Source organism: Arachis ipaensis, chromosome B5, assembly GCF_059453495.1.
Source record: "Arachis ipaensis isolate K30076 ecotype BB chromosome B5, ASM5945349v1, whole genome shotgun sequence".
Classification (NCBI taxonomy): domain Eukaryota; kingdom Viridiplantae; phylum Streptophyta; class Magnoliopsida; order Fabales; family Fabaceae; genus Arachis; species Arachis ipaensis.
This window is the reverse complement of record NC_142440.1, coordinates 158,997,786-159,018,530: the sequence shown is the minus strand read 5'-3', so window position 1 is coordinate 159,018,530 and position 20,745 is coordinate 158,997,786. Positions and strand designations below refer to the sequence as shown.

General features: G+C 30.2%; 2 protein-coding genes across 5 annotated transcripts; both read left to right on the top strand.

Annotated features, from left to right (window-relative positions):
• The first annotated feature begins 1,872 nt into the window (after window positions 1–1,872).
• LOC107644909 (uncharacterized) lies at window positions 1,873–6,167 on the top strand. Its single transcript, XM_016348863.3, has 7 exons — window positions 1,873–2,090; window positions 2,744–4,420; window positions 4,705–4,790; window positions 4,934–5,215; window positions 5,311–5,541; window positions 5,627–5,751; window positions 5,850–6,167. The coding sequence occupies exons 1-7, from the start codon at window positions 2,004–2,006 to the stop codon at window positions 5,900–5,902; spliced, it is 2,541 nt and encodes an 846-aa protein (XP_016204349.1). The 5' UTR covers window positions 1,873–2,003; the 3' UTR covers window positions 5,903–6,167.
• Window positions 6,168–13,821: 7,654 nt separating this feature from the next.
• LOC107611198 (ABC transporter C family member 10) lies at window positions 13,822–20,664 on the top strand. Of its 4 annotated transcripts, XR_015883303.1 has the most exons (14): window positions 13,822–13,974; window positions 14,626–14,696; window positions 14,839–16,923; window positions 17,043–17,363; window positions 17,453–17,539; window positions 17,660–18,247; window positions 18,347–18,511; window positions 18,622–18,916; window positions 19,015–19,229; window positions 19,302–19,607; window positions 19,688–19,751; window positions 19,840–20,079; window positions 20,157–20,365; window positions 20,545–20,664. XR_015883303.1 is itself a non-coding variant. In XM_088486600.1 (13 exons), the coding sequence occupies exons 3-13, from the start codon at window positions 14,872–14,874 to the stop codon at window positions 20,267–20,269; spliced, it is 4,446 nt and encodes a 1,481-aa protein (XP_088342726.1). In that variant the 5' UTR covers window positions 13,856–13,974; window positions 14,626–14,696; window positions 14,839–14,871; the 3' UTR covers window positions 20,270–20,664. The 4 variants fall into 4 exon arrangements, 2 of the variants coding, with proteins under 2 accessions (XP_088342725.1, XP_088342726.1); XR_015883302.1 differs by lacking the exon at window positions 14,626–14,696; XM_088486600.1 differs by having other exon boundaries at window positions 13,856–13,974; window positions 20,157–20,664.
• Window positions 20,665–20,745: the final 81 nt, after the last annotated feature.

The window sequence follows — 20,745 nt, the reverse complement described above, 5'->3', positions numbered from 1 at the left end:
TAAAATATTCTAATGACTTTAACTCAGAAATTAGCAATTTCTATTATAAGTTTAATAAAACCAGTTTTTTTTTTTCCTGCAATTCTTTATATCAATCACAATTGTCAACTAAAATTATAATTACTAACATAAGTGTAAAAGTGATCGAATATTATTATTGGTCAGAAAAATGGGTTGGACATTTTAGGTATGATGGAACATTATCAGGGTTAATAGTCAAATTAATTTTTAGAAGATAAGATGTTTTTTAAATTTATCTTTTTTGAAAATTTTGTTCAATTAAATTGTTCTTTCAAATATTACGAATTAATCATATTTATCCTCCAGTCACTCTATTAACAATTTTTTTTCAAAAATTGATATTGTAAAACGTTAATTGATAATATATATAATATCTGATATGTCTAATTAGATCATGACCAAATATGTTTATAAAAATTCATTAATTTAGTCATTTTTTTCAATTACAAAAATTCTATTCCCAATATAACATAGTGACTAAATTGATAGATTTTGTAAATATATTTAGTTAACATTCAATTGAACATATTATGTGTCATATATACTATAAGTTAATATTTCACATCATCAATCATTGATGAAAATTATGAGTGGAGTAACTAAAAGACATATATGATTAATTCGTAATTTTCAAATGACCAATTTAATTAAAAAAATATTTTAAAAAAAATTTAAAAAATAACTTATCTTCTAAAAACTAAAATGACTATTAGTCCAATATTATTATTATTATTTGTCAAAAGAATGGACTGAACATTTTGGGTATGAATATGATAGAGCATTAATATATTTTTGGGCTGGATACATTAATTTTCTTTTTTGGACTAAGATACATTAATTTAAAGATGCTTTAGAATCCCTATACTATGTCGAACTCGAAGTGCATTATAAAGGCCCAACACATGCAAACCATAACTCTCATTAACTTTCTTTATACACTTCCACTTGCCCAATGTGGTGACGTGGATATTGTTGGGACTCTGGGTTTAAAAAACAACATATATAGTGAGTTACTGACTTGTTTGTTAGTTAAAAATCCAGTTGAAGTGTCTAATTTAATTTGTATCTATTATATTTTTCTGCTTTAGATATATGCCCAACATGTACTTATTTACTTTGGTTGGTTGGTTTTGTTTTGCACACTTTTGATGTTGCTCTTAATGAATTTCAATTCCATATGTATAGCATAAAATGGTTTAATCTATTTACTTAAAATAATAAAATATTTATTATTTTAATTAATTTCATATTATTATTTCGTATGGATTAAATAAATAAAAGAGTATTATTAATTTATTATACAAAACAAAAATTAAACTGCATTATTTGCTTAGAGAAAATATCTAAGGAAATATTCAACGAGTTGAAATGTTTAAACCTAGGTAAATCTTGAAATGAAATTAAATTTTGTGTTCAATAACTGTAAATCTTTTTTCTAAATATATAAACATTAAATTATATATTAGACTTTGACTAATAATATGTAATTCAAGTATCTAATTTAAAGCTTAACTATGAATGTTGATAATATATCAAAATTAAATTTTAAAAAGATATTCTATATATTCTTATTTCCTATAATTCAACAGAAAATAATTTAAAAAACAAGACAATCAATAAATCAACAAAATAATATTTTAATCAACTTTAAATTTGTTATTTTATTATCTGTAAATATCTTATATAAATTTAAAGATAAATAAGATATTATTTTATCTCTAACTATTATCATTAGAGGAGAGATTTGATCCTGATGGCTGATTGGACAAACTAATATATCTCTTTTTTTTTGTCAAACAATATTTTCTAAAATTAGGAAACTTATAAATAATATGATATATCAAGGAATAAGGAATAATCACTGTTTCTTAATACCTATCTTTTTGGTAGTCGCAGTCGGTGACCGAAAAAGTGTCAAAAACCTTTTGGCTTCCTACTCAAAACAGTGACCCCACTTCAGTCGCAGAAGCTCTTCTTCCAGAATGAATCCCTTCTATTCTGATTTTACTCCTCAATATCCTTATTCTCCTCTAAACAACTATGCATGGAACATTCATCGACAACCCACCGTGAGTGTTTTTTTTTCTTTAATGTTTGTTAAGTAATGTCGAATTTAATTTCTCTTTCTCTACTTATATAATTTTTGCCTGAAGTGAATTTTGGGTCACGGTCGAGTATGAATTAGGTTTCAAGGGATATGAATTTCTCTTTTGATTTGAGATTATTTCTTAATGTATTGTTTCTGTTGTTCTTTCATTAGATTTAGCATTGTACTTTACTTTCTGATTCTGGTACAATTAGTGAATGTTAACAGTTAACGGATTCTTTTTGGTGTGTGAGTTAGTAACCTAGGCATATGTATTCTGAGTTTAGAGATCATGATATAAATTATTAAACATTGATGATTTGTTTATAAAATGGTAATAAAATATAGTAATTTAGATTCGCTGTGGCCCTTCACAACTACATTACTAAACAGTAGAATTATGATAGCAATTGTGTTGTGCATGCTGAGTTTGGTTGATACTTAATGAAAGTTTGAATGCTGTGTTTGAAGTTAGATGCATGTCTGTTGTTATACTGGTTCGTTTTTGTTTGGTTTTTCAAAATAATTTAGGCCTAATTGGTGTTTTGTTGTTGAATCTGACACTTTCCATTGAATATTGCACTAGAATGTTGCCATTGTATCAATGTAGCATCATGTTTGAAATTTTGTTTGCAGACTGAGAGATATCGAAATCAAATTAACTATGGCTGGCAAAATATGCTTCATGGAGGTTTAAATCACAGCCATTTTAATTTCGGTGATCCAACCCCTCCGTATGGTTTGGGTTTTCCAAATGATGGTGCTCCTGCTGCTAACTTCTTACTGCACCAAACTGCTAGACAAATTAATCCTTTTGTGGCCCCAAGCTTCCAAGATGATGATGTCAGAGCTGCTAGCTTCTCACAGCACCAAATTGGGAGACGGATTAATCGCTTTGCAACCTCACCAGCACGGCCAACTAATCGTGTTGCAAGTCCTCGAGCGCGGCCAACTAATCGTGTTGCAAGTCCACGAGCGCGTCCAGCTAATCCCATTGTAGCTCCCCGAGCAAGACCATTCTGTGAAATTTGTGGGGTTTGGTTGAGTAGTTCCAAAAACATAGAAGAACATAATAAAGGAAGGAACCATCAGAATATGTTGAAAGAACATAAGCATACGTTGAAAAGACATGAGAAGTCCGAGGAACTTAGAGGTATAAGAAGACGAGAGAGGGAGCATGTGCCAAATGCCCTTGGGAATATAGTAGATCGGTCTAAGACAGTTCGGAAATCCGAGAGAAGAATTTCTGTTGAAAGGCAGCACAAAGATTACCTGGGAAAATTCATGGCGGAGACTTCTACTGTTACAGCTGAAAATGCTGAAGGGGAATGTAGGGATAAATCTGTAACCAGGGTTTATGACTCCAAGAGGAAAATCGGAGGAGTTAATGAAGGCAATGATGAGAACAAGATTAAGAGGATAAGAAGGACTATCGAAGCATCAAAACATGAAGGGGAATTGAGGGATAACTCTGTTGCAGAGGGCTGTGATTCAAAGCCAAAACCTGAGGGAGAAGTGAGGCACAACTCTGCTGCAGAGGGTCATGATTCCAAGCTGAAGATTGGGGGAACTAGGGGAGTTAATGGCAAGAAAATTAAGCGGAGAAGAAGGGTCATCAAATCATCAAAATCTGACACCAATGCTCCATCAAATTGTGCAAATGCAGAGTCTACCCCTCAAGTACCTACAGGGGCACCACCAGAGCAGCCTATGCCACTGCAGGTACTCTTACCAGTACCAGCAGTGGGATCAAATTCTGAACCACAAATTCAACCTCTTGTACTAGCTAATTCAGAGGCCAATGTAAATGACAAGAGTCCCATTTCTACTGATGAAACAAATGTTCAATTGCCATCATCAATGTCAATGGAGTTCAATGCTCCTGTAAATTCTAGCATTAACAATGAAATTTTAGATGGAAGTTGCAAAGTTGAAGAAAAGATGGGAGTACTTGACATCATTCCTATGTCAATTTATGTGGAGTCTACAGTCCAAGTACCTTCAGCAGTACCACCACAGAAGCCTGCACCATTATTGGAACTCTCACCATTACCTCCGGAGCGATTAAACTCTGAACCACTAATTCAACCTTTTGTACAAGTTGAAGCGGAACAGCAAGCATCCAAAGACAATGTACATAATGAGAATCAAAATCCTACGCATCATGAAACAAATGTTTATCTTCCATCATCAATCTCAATGGAATTTGATGCTCCTGCAGATTCTAGTACCAATACTGAAATTTCAAATGAAAATTTCATAGCCAAAGAAAATATGGAAGTCACCACCAAATTAAACATAGCATCAGTTCAGGTTTGTTTTGTAATATGCAATCCATTTATTAAATATTAAAAATTTGATTTTAGATGTTACCTAAATCTGTGATTAGGTTGCTGGAGTGGAAAAAAATGTGTGGATTTGTCTTCAATCAATTAGTCTATAGATCATGAGATATACATTTTGAAACTGTTCACCTTGTTAAATAAATTTCCTGCAATTTTGTATATTTTATTTGCATATTTCTATTATAGTATTTTATGGAAGAAAATTTGTTTGTTACATTTTCTACTTTATTGAATCATTCAAAGTTATTCCAGGAAAATATTTGTTTTGTATGCGGCGATCGAGGCTTTGAAGAGGCATTGGTTTATTGCTACAAGTGTCAAATATGGGCACGACATAGGTACTTGTTATTTACCTTTTCTGTTTGCTTTGTTTTGATGTAGCTGCAACAAATTTGCATCATGATAATTGAGTGTAATTGCCGCACACTTCTTTATTACTATATTCCTAATGGTCTTAGACTTTTTCAATTTTTCTTTTCAGGTATTGTTTAGACGGACCTGTGATATTCACCGAGCAAGTTATATGGTTTTGTGAGGATTGTAAACCAACGGTAGAAACATGTGATTCTCAAAATTTAGAAGATACAATCCAAACCAGGATGGAAAAAACCAATTTCACAAAGCAAATAGGGGAGAAAAACGAGTTTATGAAAGTGTGTCAACCTGCTCTGAAAACGGTTGAAAACACTCATGTCGCTGATCTTAATCTTGTAGAATTAAAAGATCATGTTGTAGCACAACCTGTTAATGATCCAATTTGGAGGTAAGAAATTTATTTTTCTAATTTTTTCTATAACTAGTGGATTTTCTAGCTTCTATAGTGATGCATTATCTAAAATTGAAATTTCTGGCTAATAGAGGAAGTCTTCACGTCGACAACAAAAGTATCAATTCCATCATCACTTCCATCAATGGACTTTTCGCACATTTGTCCGATCTAGCTTGCTCCCTTGTTAGTGAGGAAACAAGACGTTTTCCAGAGAAGCTTTCCCTGGACTTGTTTCAAAGACGTGCAGTGTGGCCAAGTCGCTTCTTGAAGTATGAGATAGATCAGAACAGCATTGCACTTTATTTATTTCCTGATGAAAGGTGGATTTTCTACACAAACCAACATGTTCTTACTCTGCTTACAACTTGTATTCTTATTACCAAATCTTACAACATGCTTGTACAGATGTGAAAGGGACTATGACATGTTAGTTGATGACATTATTCGCTCTGACCTTGCCATGAGAGCTGTGCTTGAACATGTAGAGCTCCTAGTTTTTCCTTCCACCGTGCTTCCGAGAGAATACCGGAGTGAGTTTTCTACCTTCTAGCTCAACTGTGCAGATCATATACTAGTATTATTTGCAAAACAAAATAAGTTATGTATTAATTTTTAATTAATCATGCAGGATTTAAAGCAAAGTACTACTTGTGGGGAGTCTTCAAAGCAAAGAAAACTTAAATCTAATACAACAAAGTGATGTGGTGTGTATAGAGATCAGGCCTTAAACACTGCAAAACATAGTTCATAGAATAGTTGAGAAAGAGTGCTTCTTCTAACACACTTTAGTTTTTTTGGCTTATAAGTTAATAAGTTATAAGTTATAACCATGATCTAATCATGCATGTGATATAATCTGTACAGTTAGTCTTCAAGCTTATTTAAAAACGTAGCAGGTGTAATATGTATGTTTATTTATTTATTCTGTTTATTTTGATGTTAGAAATCTTGTGAAGTTGGTATTAGTGCTATTAAAATATAAAGTGCATGATTTCGGTGCAATTAAAATAAGGTGACCTTAAAATAATTGTGAAGTGCTAGTTAAAACATATAATTTTTTAATACAGCTAAAATATTAGGGGAGGAAAATGATGCTGCACTCTATCCCCTAGAAGGTGACCAAGGAATATTTTCATATCTTATTAACTATTGTTGTTTTGTTTTAACGAATTATTAAAACTGTTCTTAAGTTTGCTAATTTAATGTTAACAATTTCGCATCTAATATAAAGGACTCGTATATTTTTTGTGGGTTGTTATTATTATTATTTTTATTTTTAGTCAATGGTTAATAACTTCCGAATTGAATATGTCGCATACATATCACTATTAAGAATTGAATTCGAAAATGATGTGTTAGTGACTTAACAAAAAAATAATAATAAACTGCAATTATTATTGATAGAAAATCTCTTTTTTAGTCCAAGTGTTTTGAGTGAAAAAAGAAAGGACTGCACGTAGAATCTATAAGTACTTAAGTAGTGTAGAAAAAAAAAATGGTGACATTGAAAGGGATTTTGTCTCTCATATCTTTTGGAAGCATCAAAGGGGAAGAAACGTGAAAGAATTTGATTGTGTTTTGTTCCAAAATTAATTACTAAATATGAGATATATATTGAAAATAATATATAAATATATGATGATTAATTTTATATATATTATATATAATCATAATTTTAAATTATGAATTATTTATGCACTAAAAATTTAGATGAATGAAAAAAAAGGTATATTATTCGTCATCTAAGATCACTTTAAATTATTTAAACTTTATAAATGTTTGAAATTTGGTTCTTTCGTATTAATCTATTCTTAATATATAAAAGTAGATGAATAAGTTTACCCAAATTACTTTTAAGATATTTTTCTCCTTCTACTAATGCTATGTCAGCAACATCGTTTATTTGGCAAAACTTTAGAATCAACCACTCAATTTTTGACAAATCAACTATTATTTTCAAATCAGCAAAAAATAAAATATACAAAAAAATATATAAGTAATAGAAATATACAAATTAGGCTATAAAATTACCAATGACAATGATTAGAAATTAATAGTGTCCAACCAAATTTGTAACCTACAAGAATCCATATTCCTATATTTATTATATTTTATCGTTATAAACAATACAATAAATTTATAACCCCAATAATTAATTTATTAATTTCTATAAATAACTCATTAAATGTAATAAACATCCATATTACAAATGTCATAATAATCTATTAATCATAATAAATTTTACCTTACAAATATTCAAATTTCATACTATTTGAACTACTTATATAAGTCTCTTATCATTATTTTTTTAAATAACATCAAATTTAGCACAAAAAAAATTTATTTTCATACTACACAACATCTCAAACTTACTCAATGGAGTATCATTCTTTAGACAATATCACCAAACAAACAGACAATTGGTTTATCAAAGTTTGCATGGTTCGTTTATGGGAAACATTAACACCTACAAATGAAGAAGAGTTTCTTTACTTAGAAATGATTATATTAGATGAAAAGGTACAAAACAAATATATTTATTGTATTTTTAAATTGAACATTTTCTAACACTATTTTGAATTTTGAACACTTGAGACATTGTCTGGCAGAGTAGGTCAAAAAAAATATTAACAGGTAATTTCACTTTATACTATTTCAATTATTCTTCTTAAAAATAACTTATTTAAAAAAAATCTACATATTTTTGTTCTTTTTATTGTAGATGTTATTGATAAACTGCATGCACATTAAGAAATTAAGGAAAAAAACCATACAAAATTAAAACAATACAATATAAAATGCATACAATTCAACAATTCATAAAGAACATGTCCTTACAAGAATTTACGACAGAAAGAATAAAGCAACAATTCTAACAATAACCAATAAAGAAAAAGGAGGACGAGCGCCACATAAGAAGACTAAGTCCATCAACCAAAACAAATGCAAAAATTAAACCACCAAATAAAAATGTTACTTTGGGGAATGAATTCTCTCAATTGTTAAAAAAATTGAAAATGTAAAGTGTGATCTCTGACCTTTCATTGTTCTTTCTCTCTCATATTTATTCTTGATCTCACTTATAAAATTAATGGAGAGATTACATTTCATTCTCTCAATTATTAAAAAAATTGAGAAGATCTATTTCCATTACTTTATACAACTCCAACATCCAAATATTTTATATTACAAATTATTTTAAACAAAACACATTTTAAATTTAACTTTAGTTTACACATATTTAATTTAATTCTATAAAATATAATTATTTTAATATTTATTATATACTATTATTAATTTATCGATGAGCGGACCTCATTCTAGTTAAATATTAATCTTACTAAACTTATTAAGATGATTTAATTTCTATCTAATTGTTGTAAAATGTGAAATTGACTTTGAAATTCTTGACATGTTTGTTTCATATATATTAACACAGCATGTAACTTCTTAAGGCTCATCTTATTAGATAAGTGTTAGATGTTCGAATACTTCTTTAAATATCGTGCAACAAAAATAGTATAATAAAGAAAGTGTATATGTATCTCTTAAAACTTGTCAGATGAAACCAATATCTTCTTTATGAGATGGACATACATTCATCATTTAAGCTAAGGCTGTTCGTGCATGCTAGAAGTCTAGAATTGAATACGAAAAATAATTAAATATCATTACAAAATGAAAAAGTATGAGGAGCCAATGAAATATTTGTACAATATGTATAATGGAGGTTTATGAAGTATTAGAGATATAACCATTAATGTTACTTTTTGCCATTAGCTGAAGTTTTTGAGATGAGTAGTATCATAACATTGTACAAATATTCCATTATCTCCCTAGCGGAATCCTTAAAAAATATTTGAAGGTTTCCTATTCATCACGATACTAAAGTATCGTTTTGACGTTTTTGGTAGCCATGATGATATTAGGCCTTACTAGTTACTACTATTATCATTATTAGACACACAAGTAAATTAGGAAAATATTAGAACATCAGTATTTTTAGTAGAAAACTTTTTAAAAATAATTTCATAATGCACTAAGACATCTCTCATGAAGAATGAGAATAGTCAAGATTAAAATATAAATTTATATACAATTATTTTTATATAAATTTAATATTTTAAGATTATTAAATAATTTGATAAATTTAATTAAATTATTATTTAAAATTATTAATTATTAATTTTACATAAAAATAAATATACATAAATTTTTATCCAAGAATAAAAACTTCACCGGTTGCAAGAATAAAAATATCATCTAACATTATATATACAAAGAAAAACATGAATATATCACTTCATTCTAAACAGAATATATATGTATTATATATAAATCACGTGTCTAGCGTGTCAGATATATATATGTATATATCATCAGGGATGGATTCACATAATCACATATGATCGTATAGGAGTAATCGTCTCCATTGAATTTTAGACAAAAAAGTAATAAGTATTAAAGTATATGTATGTGTGTATATATTATCCCCGCTTTCATAATGTGTTTGCCCTCATACAAATTTTATTTTAAGTATGTTTTATGGTATATAAAAATAGAAAAGTTTAGGGTCAGCATTTTTATTGAAATTTAGTCAATATTTAACTATAAATAAAAATTGAGTAATCCTATATTATTAGATATCTTCTCACATTATTAAAAATATTGATAATGACTAATTGATGATTACACATTACAAATTCTGCTAGTCCCCTAACACTATTAATCACATTTATAAAATATATATTAAAATACTTTTTTGTTAAAAATGAGTTGTGACTTTGGTTAATTAATTTTTTATGTGCAAATAATATTTTTTATTTTATTTATGTGTAAAAAAAATGTTATTAAATATCAACACAATAGAAAAGATTATTATGTTATATAAATTTAATCCATTATCTAGTTATATATTTAACTATATATAGGAGGGGGCAAATTTTCTAATAAATGTCTAGTTCTATATAAAAATCAAAACAAGATATACTAATTTTCAATTGATCAATCAATCCTATGAAATATTAAAATAAAAAAATCGAAAAGGTTTAAACAATATTTATGTTATGTGGTATATGCAAGCAAGATGTATTGGGGTCACTTAAAATTTAATAATATTTTATTAACATAATATTATTATGTTAGCAATTTCTGTTGGGCTTTATCCTTTTTTTAGGTTCATTGAGGTTCTTATTGGTTGGAATTTTCCGTTCTCAACCCATGACCAATATGAGCTCGAAGTTTCCTTAGTAACTCGTAGAACTTCTTCGCAATGGCTCCATTTCATCAAGTTGCTCCCTGATCTAAAAAAATATACTTGATTTGTGCCTATTGTCCGTATCTAAAAGATCTTGTTCTTTTGAACATAAAAAAAGGGATAGGTGCAGAGACTCAATGGAAGCTGTTCTAACAAATGGAGTTGACGACCTTTCCTTTCGCGTGAGGAAAGGAATCCTTCTGTACAAATGAAATTCTCGAAAGGCTATACAGAAATATGTATATAGAAATCAACCTCAAGTTCAACGCGGTAAATGCATAAAAAGGAGTCAAATTTTAGGGGACGGTGCTGCTACAATTTGCGGCGAACTTGCTAGATTATGAAAACAAAATAATAATAATTTAATTAACTAATTATTCAAAATAAAGCTTAAATTCTCAAAATATAAATAAGACTAGTAATTAGTATTTAATAGTTTTTCTTAAAATTTAATTGATATAATATATATTTAATCGATACATATTATGTAATGTTTTTAAAATATTAAAATGAAAAAAATACTTTTAAATTAATATAATTTTTAATATGTTAATTAAATTATTAAAAATATAACTAATATACTTTAAATTTTGAATATCTAAATATACATATTATTTTTTTATTATTTTTGAATATTATTTTTATCTCCACTATTAAAATTTTTTGAATCTGTATATACCATGAACCATGAATCTGAAATCATATATATATTAAGGGTCACCATACTTTCCACTTTCCAATCTAATATAAGACAACCACCATACTTTTCAACTTAATATAAGACAACCATTAGCTCCTACACACTAAATCAGAATTATGAAACAATAATTAAGACATAATCCTAATAATAATACTATTGTTTTCGTTTTCTTACTACGATCTTCCACACCGTCATATCCATTAATACATTGTGTGTTACATAATCACCGCTTGTTTGGCCAAGAAAGGAACGTATTATTGTCTTGTTTCTTTTGTGTTTTTCAATAAATCCATGCATCTGTATTTCATTATCAAACAACAGTTTCACACAATAAAGAACTTTTCGTTCTTACGATGAGACAAACACTTCAAGTTTAGTTTCTTAAGTTAATTGTCTCGGGTTGCGTGGTGATCCAACCGCTTTCATTTTTTTTATTTGAATACAAATTAAAATAACAAATAACTAAGAATCTAAGATAATAAAATAGCTTTGTTGTGGTTTTCAGTTTGATAAGCATATGAGTCACTGGTTAGTATGATCTATGATAAAAATTTAGCTGTAGTCAACTTTACGTAAAATTGATAATTAAAAATAATTAAATAATTTAATTAATTTGACTAAATTTTTATTTAATAACTTTTAATTATTAATTTAATTTATATAAAATTGACTATACTGTAACACTGAGTTTTTACTCTGATCTATATATACTTTTTTATCCGAGTAATATTTTCTGCCAATTGATCGCTGACAACCAATAAGATGGAACACTAAATATAAAAAAAGTAGTATTATACTATTATTCAACTATTAGAATAATGTAATGTGAACTAATTTGGATTGGTCGAGTGTGGTCAACTCACTCCTGGAAAACCAAAAAAATAAAGAGTAATTTAATGTTGTCACACATTTATGGCAACTAATACCGATATATATATATATATATATATATATATATATATATATACTATTGTTTTTTCTTTTTGGTTTTATTTCTCATTTTAACTATTAGAAATATGGTGTTAAATTCATAAATAAAATTGTTGGACAAATCAAAAATCTATATATAATTTAGAATAAATAATTAAATTAGTTTTCGATAATTAATTCTTTAAATTAGTTTTTAAATTTTTTAATCAAATTCGTTTTTTAAAGATTTTAAGTTAGTCATTTTAATAATGTTAGAGAACCAAGAGGGTACTAGCAAAAAATCAGGTAAATATCTTTGGGTGAATCTAAAACTTCTATGTAAATGGTGCTTATGCTAGGCATTAGGATGTTTCTTCTACTAAGTATCAGAATATTTTTTTTCATACTAAATAGATGTTCTTTTATATATTTTATAAATTTTTTTATATACTAAGAATCAAGATTGTTGGAAGTTCTGTGATCTCTACTCCTATTTCTCTAACATATCATTCAGAATTTTAATTTGGGGTGAGAAGCAATTAATATCAAATATTATAAATTAAAAATAAATAAAATTAATTAAATATAATTATAAATTAGTTAAGTTGTTTACTTTTTGGCGGATCATCTTTTGGTTCCATATACTTTTTCTAGTCCTTTTAATCTTTTCATCACTTTCATTAAATTGGATTAAATCAATTTCAAATTAAAAAATTTCAATGCTTCAAGTTCTCTCCTCAATTAAGTTTTGATTTGATCTAATTTTATAAATTTATCGGACTAATAGTCAATTAAGACTCTTATGTATGTTATAGTATCACTTAACATGCAACACTAATAAATTTTGGCACTGTTAACAAAGAAAATAACAGAAGAATTAATACGATTAGATTAAAATTTTTTAAAGACAGATTAATTTAAAAAACGAAAAAAATTTTCAAGATATTATTTGTGTACATACACCATTCAGTATTTCATTGGGCCTGGGGTCATTACTTTGGAGTTATTATATTATTACAATTATGTTAGCTATATATAAAAAATTAATAATAAAATCAACTATTCATATAAAATATATGTTAAAATATAAAAAAATATTAAAAATAAATTAACAATATCTATATCTATATACAAATACATAATAATTAATTTAGTTGCTAATTTTTTTACTTCTACAAACATTTTTTTATTCTTATATATTTCTATTCATATGAATATATCTTTATATAAAAATTCTCGCTAAGATATAAACAAAAGTTTAATTAAATAGTGAAACACATCAATCTATTTAATAATTCTTAACTATTATTTTTATACAAAGATATTTGTATACAAGGAGCTATATTACTATTATTAAGTTAGTTTTTTTGTTTACACAACCGAAATATCTACTGTTAAAATCTGTGACTTTTTTTCTTGGGTTAATTTAAATTTCAATGATTGAAAGAACTGGTCCAAAATTTTAAATGTTGATGTTTGGCTGAAATTAAAGCAATGGGAGACATAATTTTATGGTGGAGTACCTATAGTGTATAGATATATAAAAATATTATTTATACACTAAAATTAATCACTATATATCTGAGTATAAATACATATATTATTTAGCTTATTTTTAACGTGTATTTTGTATTTCACCACGTATTTTATATTAGTGGCTAATTTTTGTGAATAATTTTAGTGTACACATAGAATAGTCGATATATATACACTAGGCAAAGATCTGTAATATTTATTATTGAAAAGGTCCTTGCAGAAAACTCAGAGAAGTGATGAAGTTTTCTTCTTCTTGATGAACCAATTATTAGATGCTTAGCTTGTTGCTCATCCTGAAGATAAATCAAACCTTGAGACTTGAGTCACAAAGCTGCTTAATAAATTAAACAGGTAAATAAGTTCTTGTTGCTTCATCATCTATCATTGTCTTTCTTAGCACTTAATTAATTATTTTCTTCACAAACTATATATATAAGTATTATTCTCATCATTGCTTTTCTTAATTATGTCTTTCTCATATCATCACTATATATATATATATAACCTTAATTTTAATAAAAAGAAATCTACTCTCTTTACTCTCCTCCCTTAAAATCAGTTTCTATGAAGCTGGAAGTGGTTCCCACTTCAGAGAATAATGATTCAATCATTCATACTCCCTCCACAGGATTGCAAAAGCTTTTAAACAATTTACTAAATATGGTAGTGCTGATGCTTTTGATGGGAGTAGTTGCTCTCAAATATTTAATTTTCCATTCATCAGGCATATCATATCTTTGTTGTAATAATGTTGGTATCCTTGTCTCCACTTTAATCATTTTTTATTATAAAGTTTGAGGTGTTTTAGCCTCTCAGGAAAAAATAAAATAAAATAAAATAAAATAAAAAGTTGATATGCTAAGTATTTAATAGTTCATAGCAAAAATTTTTAATTGTTTCATTTATTTAATTATTTTTCACTCTAAGATAGTACTTCATAAGAATTTCAGTTAAGATGCTATGTATATCAAGAAGTTATTAAAGTGAATTATGGCCTTACAGATTGAGAGCTTCTCCTCAGTTTCTCAAGAAAATGAGTCAACCAATGAACCAAGTTAACTTTTTGAAATTATGTAAGCAATTAATGAAACTAATGAATAGAAATTTTTTATAATGAGTCATTTAATACTGTATTTATTTCAAAGTTTGTTCATTTATGTTACATCATAGAACCGTTGACTTTATCTGCTTACTGAATGTATGTTTTTGTAACAGAATTTAAGCAGAAAAAGAAAATTTACAAAGAAAATGGATGATTTTTGGAGCCTGATTTGTATGGACTATGATTGTTCCAAGGCCAGAGAAAATCCTTTCTGTAATGATTTCAAGTTCTTGCAAGATCATTCCAAATGCATCAACAATTTGTTGATCATTTGCTTTGATATCTTGCTGCTGATCATGCTGTCATTCACTATGATCAAGAGGACTTCATCAACTCCATTTCATGGCCAAACGCGAGCCGAAAGATACTCAAATTTGCAGCTAGTTTCTGCCACAAGCAATGGAGTTCTTGGCTTGGTGCATTCATGCTTAGGAATTTGGATTTTGGAGGAGATGATAAGAAAAAACCACACTGCATTGCCTCTTAATTGGTGGTTGGTAGAATTCTTTCAAGGAATCACATGGCTTTTAGCATCCTTCACAGTATTAAGTCTTCGGCTTAAACATTATCCGGTAACATCATTGCGCCTTTTCGCTGTTCTTCTACTTTTAGCTTCTGGCATACTATGTGCTTTGTCCTTGTTCTATGCAATTAGCAGCAGAGGACTCTCCCTGAAGATAGCTCTAGATGTTCTATCTTTTCCAGCATCAATCTTAGTACTGTTATGCACATTCAAAGTATGTCATCGCGACGAAAAATGGAAGGAAAAGGATGAAAGCCTTTATGCTCCTTTGAATGGACAGTTGAATGAAACTGATTCTGTTGGTGATATAGTCACACCATTCGCGAAAGCTGGATTCTTCAGCAGGATGACATTTTGGTGGTTGAATCCATTGATGAAAAAAGGTAAAGAGAAAACACTTGAGGATGAGGATATCCCAAAGCTGCGCGAGCCGGATCGAGCAGAAAGTTGCTATTCTGTGTTTATAGAACAACTTAACAAACAGAAACAAAAAGAACCAACACTGCAGCCATCAGTATTTTGGACTATAATGTCCTGCCACTGGAGAGAGATTTGGATTTCAGGATTCTTTGCATTTATTAAGGTAGTTACTCTGTCTTGTGGTCCCCTGCTTTTGAATGCATTTATATTGGTTGCTGAGGGTAATGAAAGTTTCAAATATGAAGGTTATGTGTTGGCCATTTCACTTTTCTTTGCAAAGATCATAGAATCCTTGTCTCAAAGGCAATGGTATTTTCGATGTAGACTCGTTGGTATGAAGGTTAGATCACTTCTCACTGCAGCCATCTATAAGAAACAATTGAAGCTATCCAATGCTGCTAGATTGGAGCATTCTGGTGGTGAGATAATGAATTATGTGACTGTTGATGCATATAGGATTGGAGAATTTCCATTTTGGTTTCATCAGATGTGGACAACAAGCTTCCAAATATGCATTGCTTTGGTGATTCTTGTCCGAGCCATTGGACTCGCGACAATAGCCTCAATGGTAGTAATAATTCTCACTGTACTTTGCAATGCTCCATTGGCAAAGCTACAGCAGAAGTTTCAAAGCAAACTCATGGTGGCACAAGATGAGAGATTGAAGGCTAATTCTGAGGCTCTTGTGAATATGAAAGTTCTGAAGCTATATGCATGGGAGAAACATTTTAAGAAGGCTATTGAAGGCTTAAGGAATGTGGAACTTGAAATGTTATCAGCAGTGCAATCAAGAAAGGCCTACAACATCTTTCTCTTTTGGTCTTCGCCTATTCTGGTGTCCGCGGCTTCCTTTGCTGCATGCTACTTCTTGGAGATTCCTTTGCATGCAAACAATGTTTTCACTTTTGTGGCAACACTGCGCCTTGTGCAAGAGCCAATCACATCCATCCCAGATGTTATTGGAGTGGTTATTCAATCGAAAGTTGCATTCGCTCGAATTGGGAAGTTTCTTGAGGCATCTGAATTGCAGAATGCAAATTGCAGGAAGAGTTGTGTTGATGATAACCTCAGAGGCTCAATTTCAATCAAGTCTGCTGATTTTTCATGGGAAGATAATGTGTCAAAACCAACACTTAGAAACATAAATTTGGAGGTTAGGCATGGACAAAAGGTAGCAATTTGTGGAGAAGTTGGATCAGGAAAATCAACTCTCTTAGCAACAATTCTTGGAGAAGTTCCAAATACAAAGGGAACTGTAAGCTTTCATAAACCTTTCATATTCCTAGAATACACTCTTAAAACCTTGTTATGCTCCAAATTAGTATAAACTATCACATAAATTTAACTCACTATGGTAAGTTTCTTGAATTGCAGATTGAAGTTTATGGGAGTTTTGCATATGTTTCTCAAACAGCATGGATACAGTCAGGTACAATAAGGGAAAATATTTTGTTTGGAGCAGATTTGGATCCACAAAGATATGAAGAGACGCTTTATAGATCTTCACTGATAAAGGATCTTGAGTTGTTTCCCTATGGAGATCTTACCGAAATAGGCGAGAGGGGAGTTAACCTGAGTGGAGGTCAGAAGCAGCGAATTCAGCTCGCTCGTGCGCTTTATCAGAATGCTGATATATATCTCTTGGATGATCCATTCAGTGCTGTTGATGCTCACACAGCCACAAATTTGTTTAAGGTAATGACATCTTAATCTCCTTCAAAGAGTGCACTTAATTATATCTACAATGTTGTTCTCTACTGAGAGATTGCTTCGGAACTTGGCAGGAATATATCATGGAAGGACTTGCAGGGAAGACTGTGTTACTTGTGACTCATCAAGTTGACTTCCTACCAGCTTTTGATTCTGTTATGGTAATTTCTTTCATCTTAATGCACTGCTATCAATATTCATGTTAATATATTTCAATAAGAAACAATGAAATCATGCTTGTTTTTAATGATCTTTAACTCTAACTTTCTTTTCCTTAAAAGTTGATGTTAGATGGGGAAATTCTACAAGCTGCTCCTTATCATCATCTATTGGAATCAAGCCGAGAATTCCAAGAACTCGTCGAGGCTCACAAGAAGACTGCTGGTTCTGACCATCAAGTTGACACTCCTTCTGCCAAGAGAGATTCAACTTCTGGCAGAGAGATTAAGCAAGATTTCTTGGAGAAGAAGTTACAAGCTTCAAACGAAAATAAATTGATTAAGCAAGAAGAAAGAGAGATAGGAGACACAGGCTTGAAGCCTTACATTCAGTATCTGAATCAGATGAAGGGATACATATACTTTGCTGCCACTACTCTTTGTCACATTTTATTTGTAGCTGGCCAAATAATTCAAAACTCATGGATGGCTGCTAATGTGGACAACCCTCATATCAAAACTCTGAAATTGATCTTAGTCTACTTGTTGATCGGAGTTGTTTCGATCGTTTTCATGTTAATCAGAACTTTTCTTATAGCTGCTTTAGGTCTTCTATCATCAAAACATCTATTTTCACAGTTGATGAACTCCCTTTTCCGCGCACCGATGTCTTTTTATGACTCCACACCTTTGGGAAGGATACTTAGCAGGGTAAGCATATAAAACAACATTCTCTATTGGATTTTTTCTTTCATTCAATGAAATGTAATGTGGAAGTTTTAGTACTCTGACTAATATTTTATTGTGTAGGTATCTGCAGATATGAGCATTGTGGATCTTGATATACCATTTTACCTTGCATATACTGTGGGGGGTACTACAAATTTTTATTCTAATCTTGCAGTTTTATCATTTGTGAGTTGGCAAGTCTTGTTTGTTGCCATACCACTGGTTTTTGCTGCGATTCAATTGCAGGTGATGAACAAATTCTTCTTTTTACAGCCTGTTCTTCATGGAATTTAGAAGATTATTTTGATGGAAAGTTAACATGCTAAGTACTTTTGTTGTTTTCATTTTTTAAACAGAAATACTACTTTGCTACTGCAAAAGCATTGATGAGGTTGAATGGCACAACAAAATCATTTGTAGCCAATCATGTAGCTGAAACTAATGCTGGAGCTGTGACAATAAGAGCCTTTAAGGAGGAAGATCGCTTTTTCAAGAAGAATCTTGATCTGATTGATGTCAATGCTAGTCCATTCTTCCATAGTTTCACTTCAAATGAATGGTTGATCCAACGGTTAGAAACAATCAGTGCTGTTGTTCTATCTGCTGCAGCACTTTGCATGGTTGTGCTTCCACCCGAGACTTTCCCTGCCGGTGAGGCTTCAGATATTCATAGTTTGTCATACATAACTTTATTGTTCACAAAATATCTTATTGTAGAAGTTTCTTAATTTAAATGTCCATTGTTGCAGGATTTATTGGCATGGCACTCTCTTATGGCCTTTCACTGAACAATTCCCTAGTATTTTCAATTCAATTTCAATGCACTCTAGCAAATTATATAGTATCTGTAGAGAGGATAAATCAATATATGTATATACCAAGTGAGGCCCCAGAAGTTATAGAAGGAAATCGCCCTCCGGTTAATTGGCCAGTTGCAGGCAAAGTAGAAATTAGTAACTTGCAGGTAACTGAAACTTCATATTAAATTATGAAGCATAATGTTGAGAAAGTTATTGGTTTATTCATTTCAAAACAGATAAGATACAGGGCTAATGGACCACTTGTACTCCATGGAATTACATGCACATTTGAAGGAGGACACAAGATTGGTATTGTTGGCAGGACAGGAAGTGGGAAGTCCACTCTTATTAGTGCTTTATTTCGCCTTGTCGAGCCGGCCGGTGGAAGGATTGTAATGGATGGCATAGACATATCCTCGATCGGCCTTCATGATTTGAGGTCACATTTAGGTGTTATACCTCAGGATCCTACTCTTTTTAATGGAACAGTTAGATATAATTTGGACCCTTTGTCTCAACATTCTGATGAAGAGATATGGGAGGTATAATATAGCAGTCACATTCTGTTTATGTCAAAATTTGGTGTCTTCTGGTGTGAACTAATCCTTAACTTTATGTTAAGGTTCTTGGAAAGTGTCAGTTGCGAGAAGCCGTGCAAGAAAAAGAAAAGGGCTTAGACTCCTCAGGTAGAGTTTCTTATTTCGTGTTGTTACTTAAGCTGCAAGAAATTCTTTCCTAGTTAGTACTAATGACTAGTAACAAAATGTTACACAGTTGTTGAAGATGGATCGAATTGGAGTATGGGACAAAGGCAGTTATTCTGTCTAGGCCGCGCCCTTTTGAGGCGAAGTAGGATATTGGTGCTCGATGAAGCAACCGCATCAATTGATAATGCAACAGATCTTATTTTGCAGAAAACAATTAGAACAGAATTTGCAGATTGTACAGTGATCACAGTAGCACACAGGATACCAACTGTGATGGATTGCACCAAGGTTCTCTCCATAAGTGATGGTAAGTTGAATCATTTTTTTATTATCATTTAGTAGTGTTTGATTCTAACTAATGGAGATGTTTGATTGTATTATCAGGAAAATTGGTAGAGTATGATGAGCCAAAGAAGTTAATGAAGAGAGAAGGGTCATTGTTTGGGAAGCTTGTGAAGGAATACTGGTCTCATTTTCAGTCTGCAGAATCTCATTGATGATAATAAGAATGAACCTTTTACGAAATCAATTTTGTCTCATCATTTGGTAAATGAGTGAGAAATAAACCAATAAAGTTCAAGTCTACGAGGAGGATGGATTTGGATCCTCTAAATTTTGAATTTTACTTTAGAGGGTAAAGTGTGATCTCTCATTCTTGAATAATTTCTCTCTCATATTTTCTCTTGGTTCTACCTATGAAATAAATAGTAAGAGATCGTACTTTACTCTTTAAAGTGAAAATTCAAAATTTAAAGGATCCAAATTCGATCACATATTCTTGAACTATATATTGAAATATTTCGATCTAGATGGCTCATGTTCTTGGTATTTGGCAATGAAGTTATTATTTTATGTTAAATGTACAACTCTTATTTATGAACAACTTTGAAATGTACTTATGAAAAATCTAAACAACCCATTTATAAGCCATAAAGTCTTACAAGCCTCACATGACAATAAACAAGAACCTGTC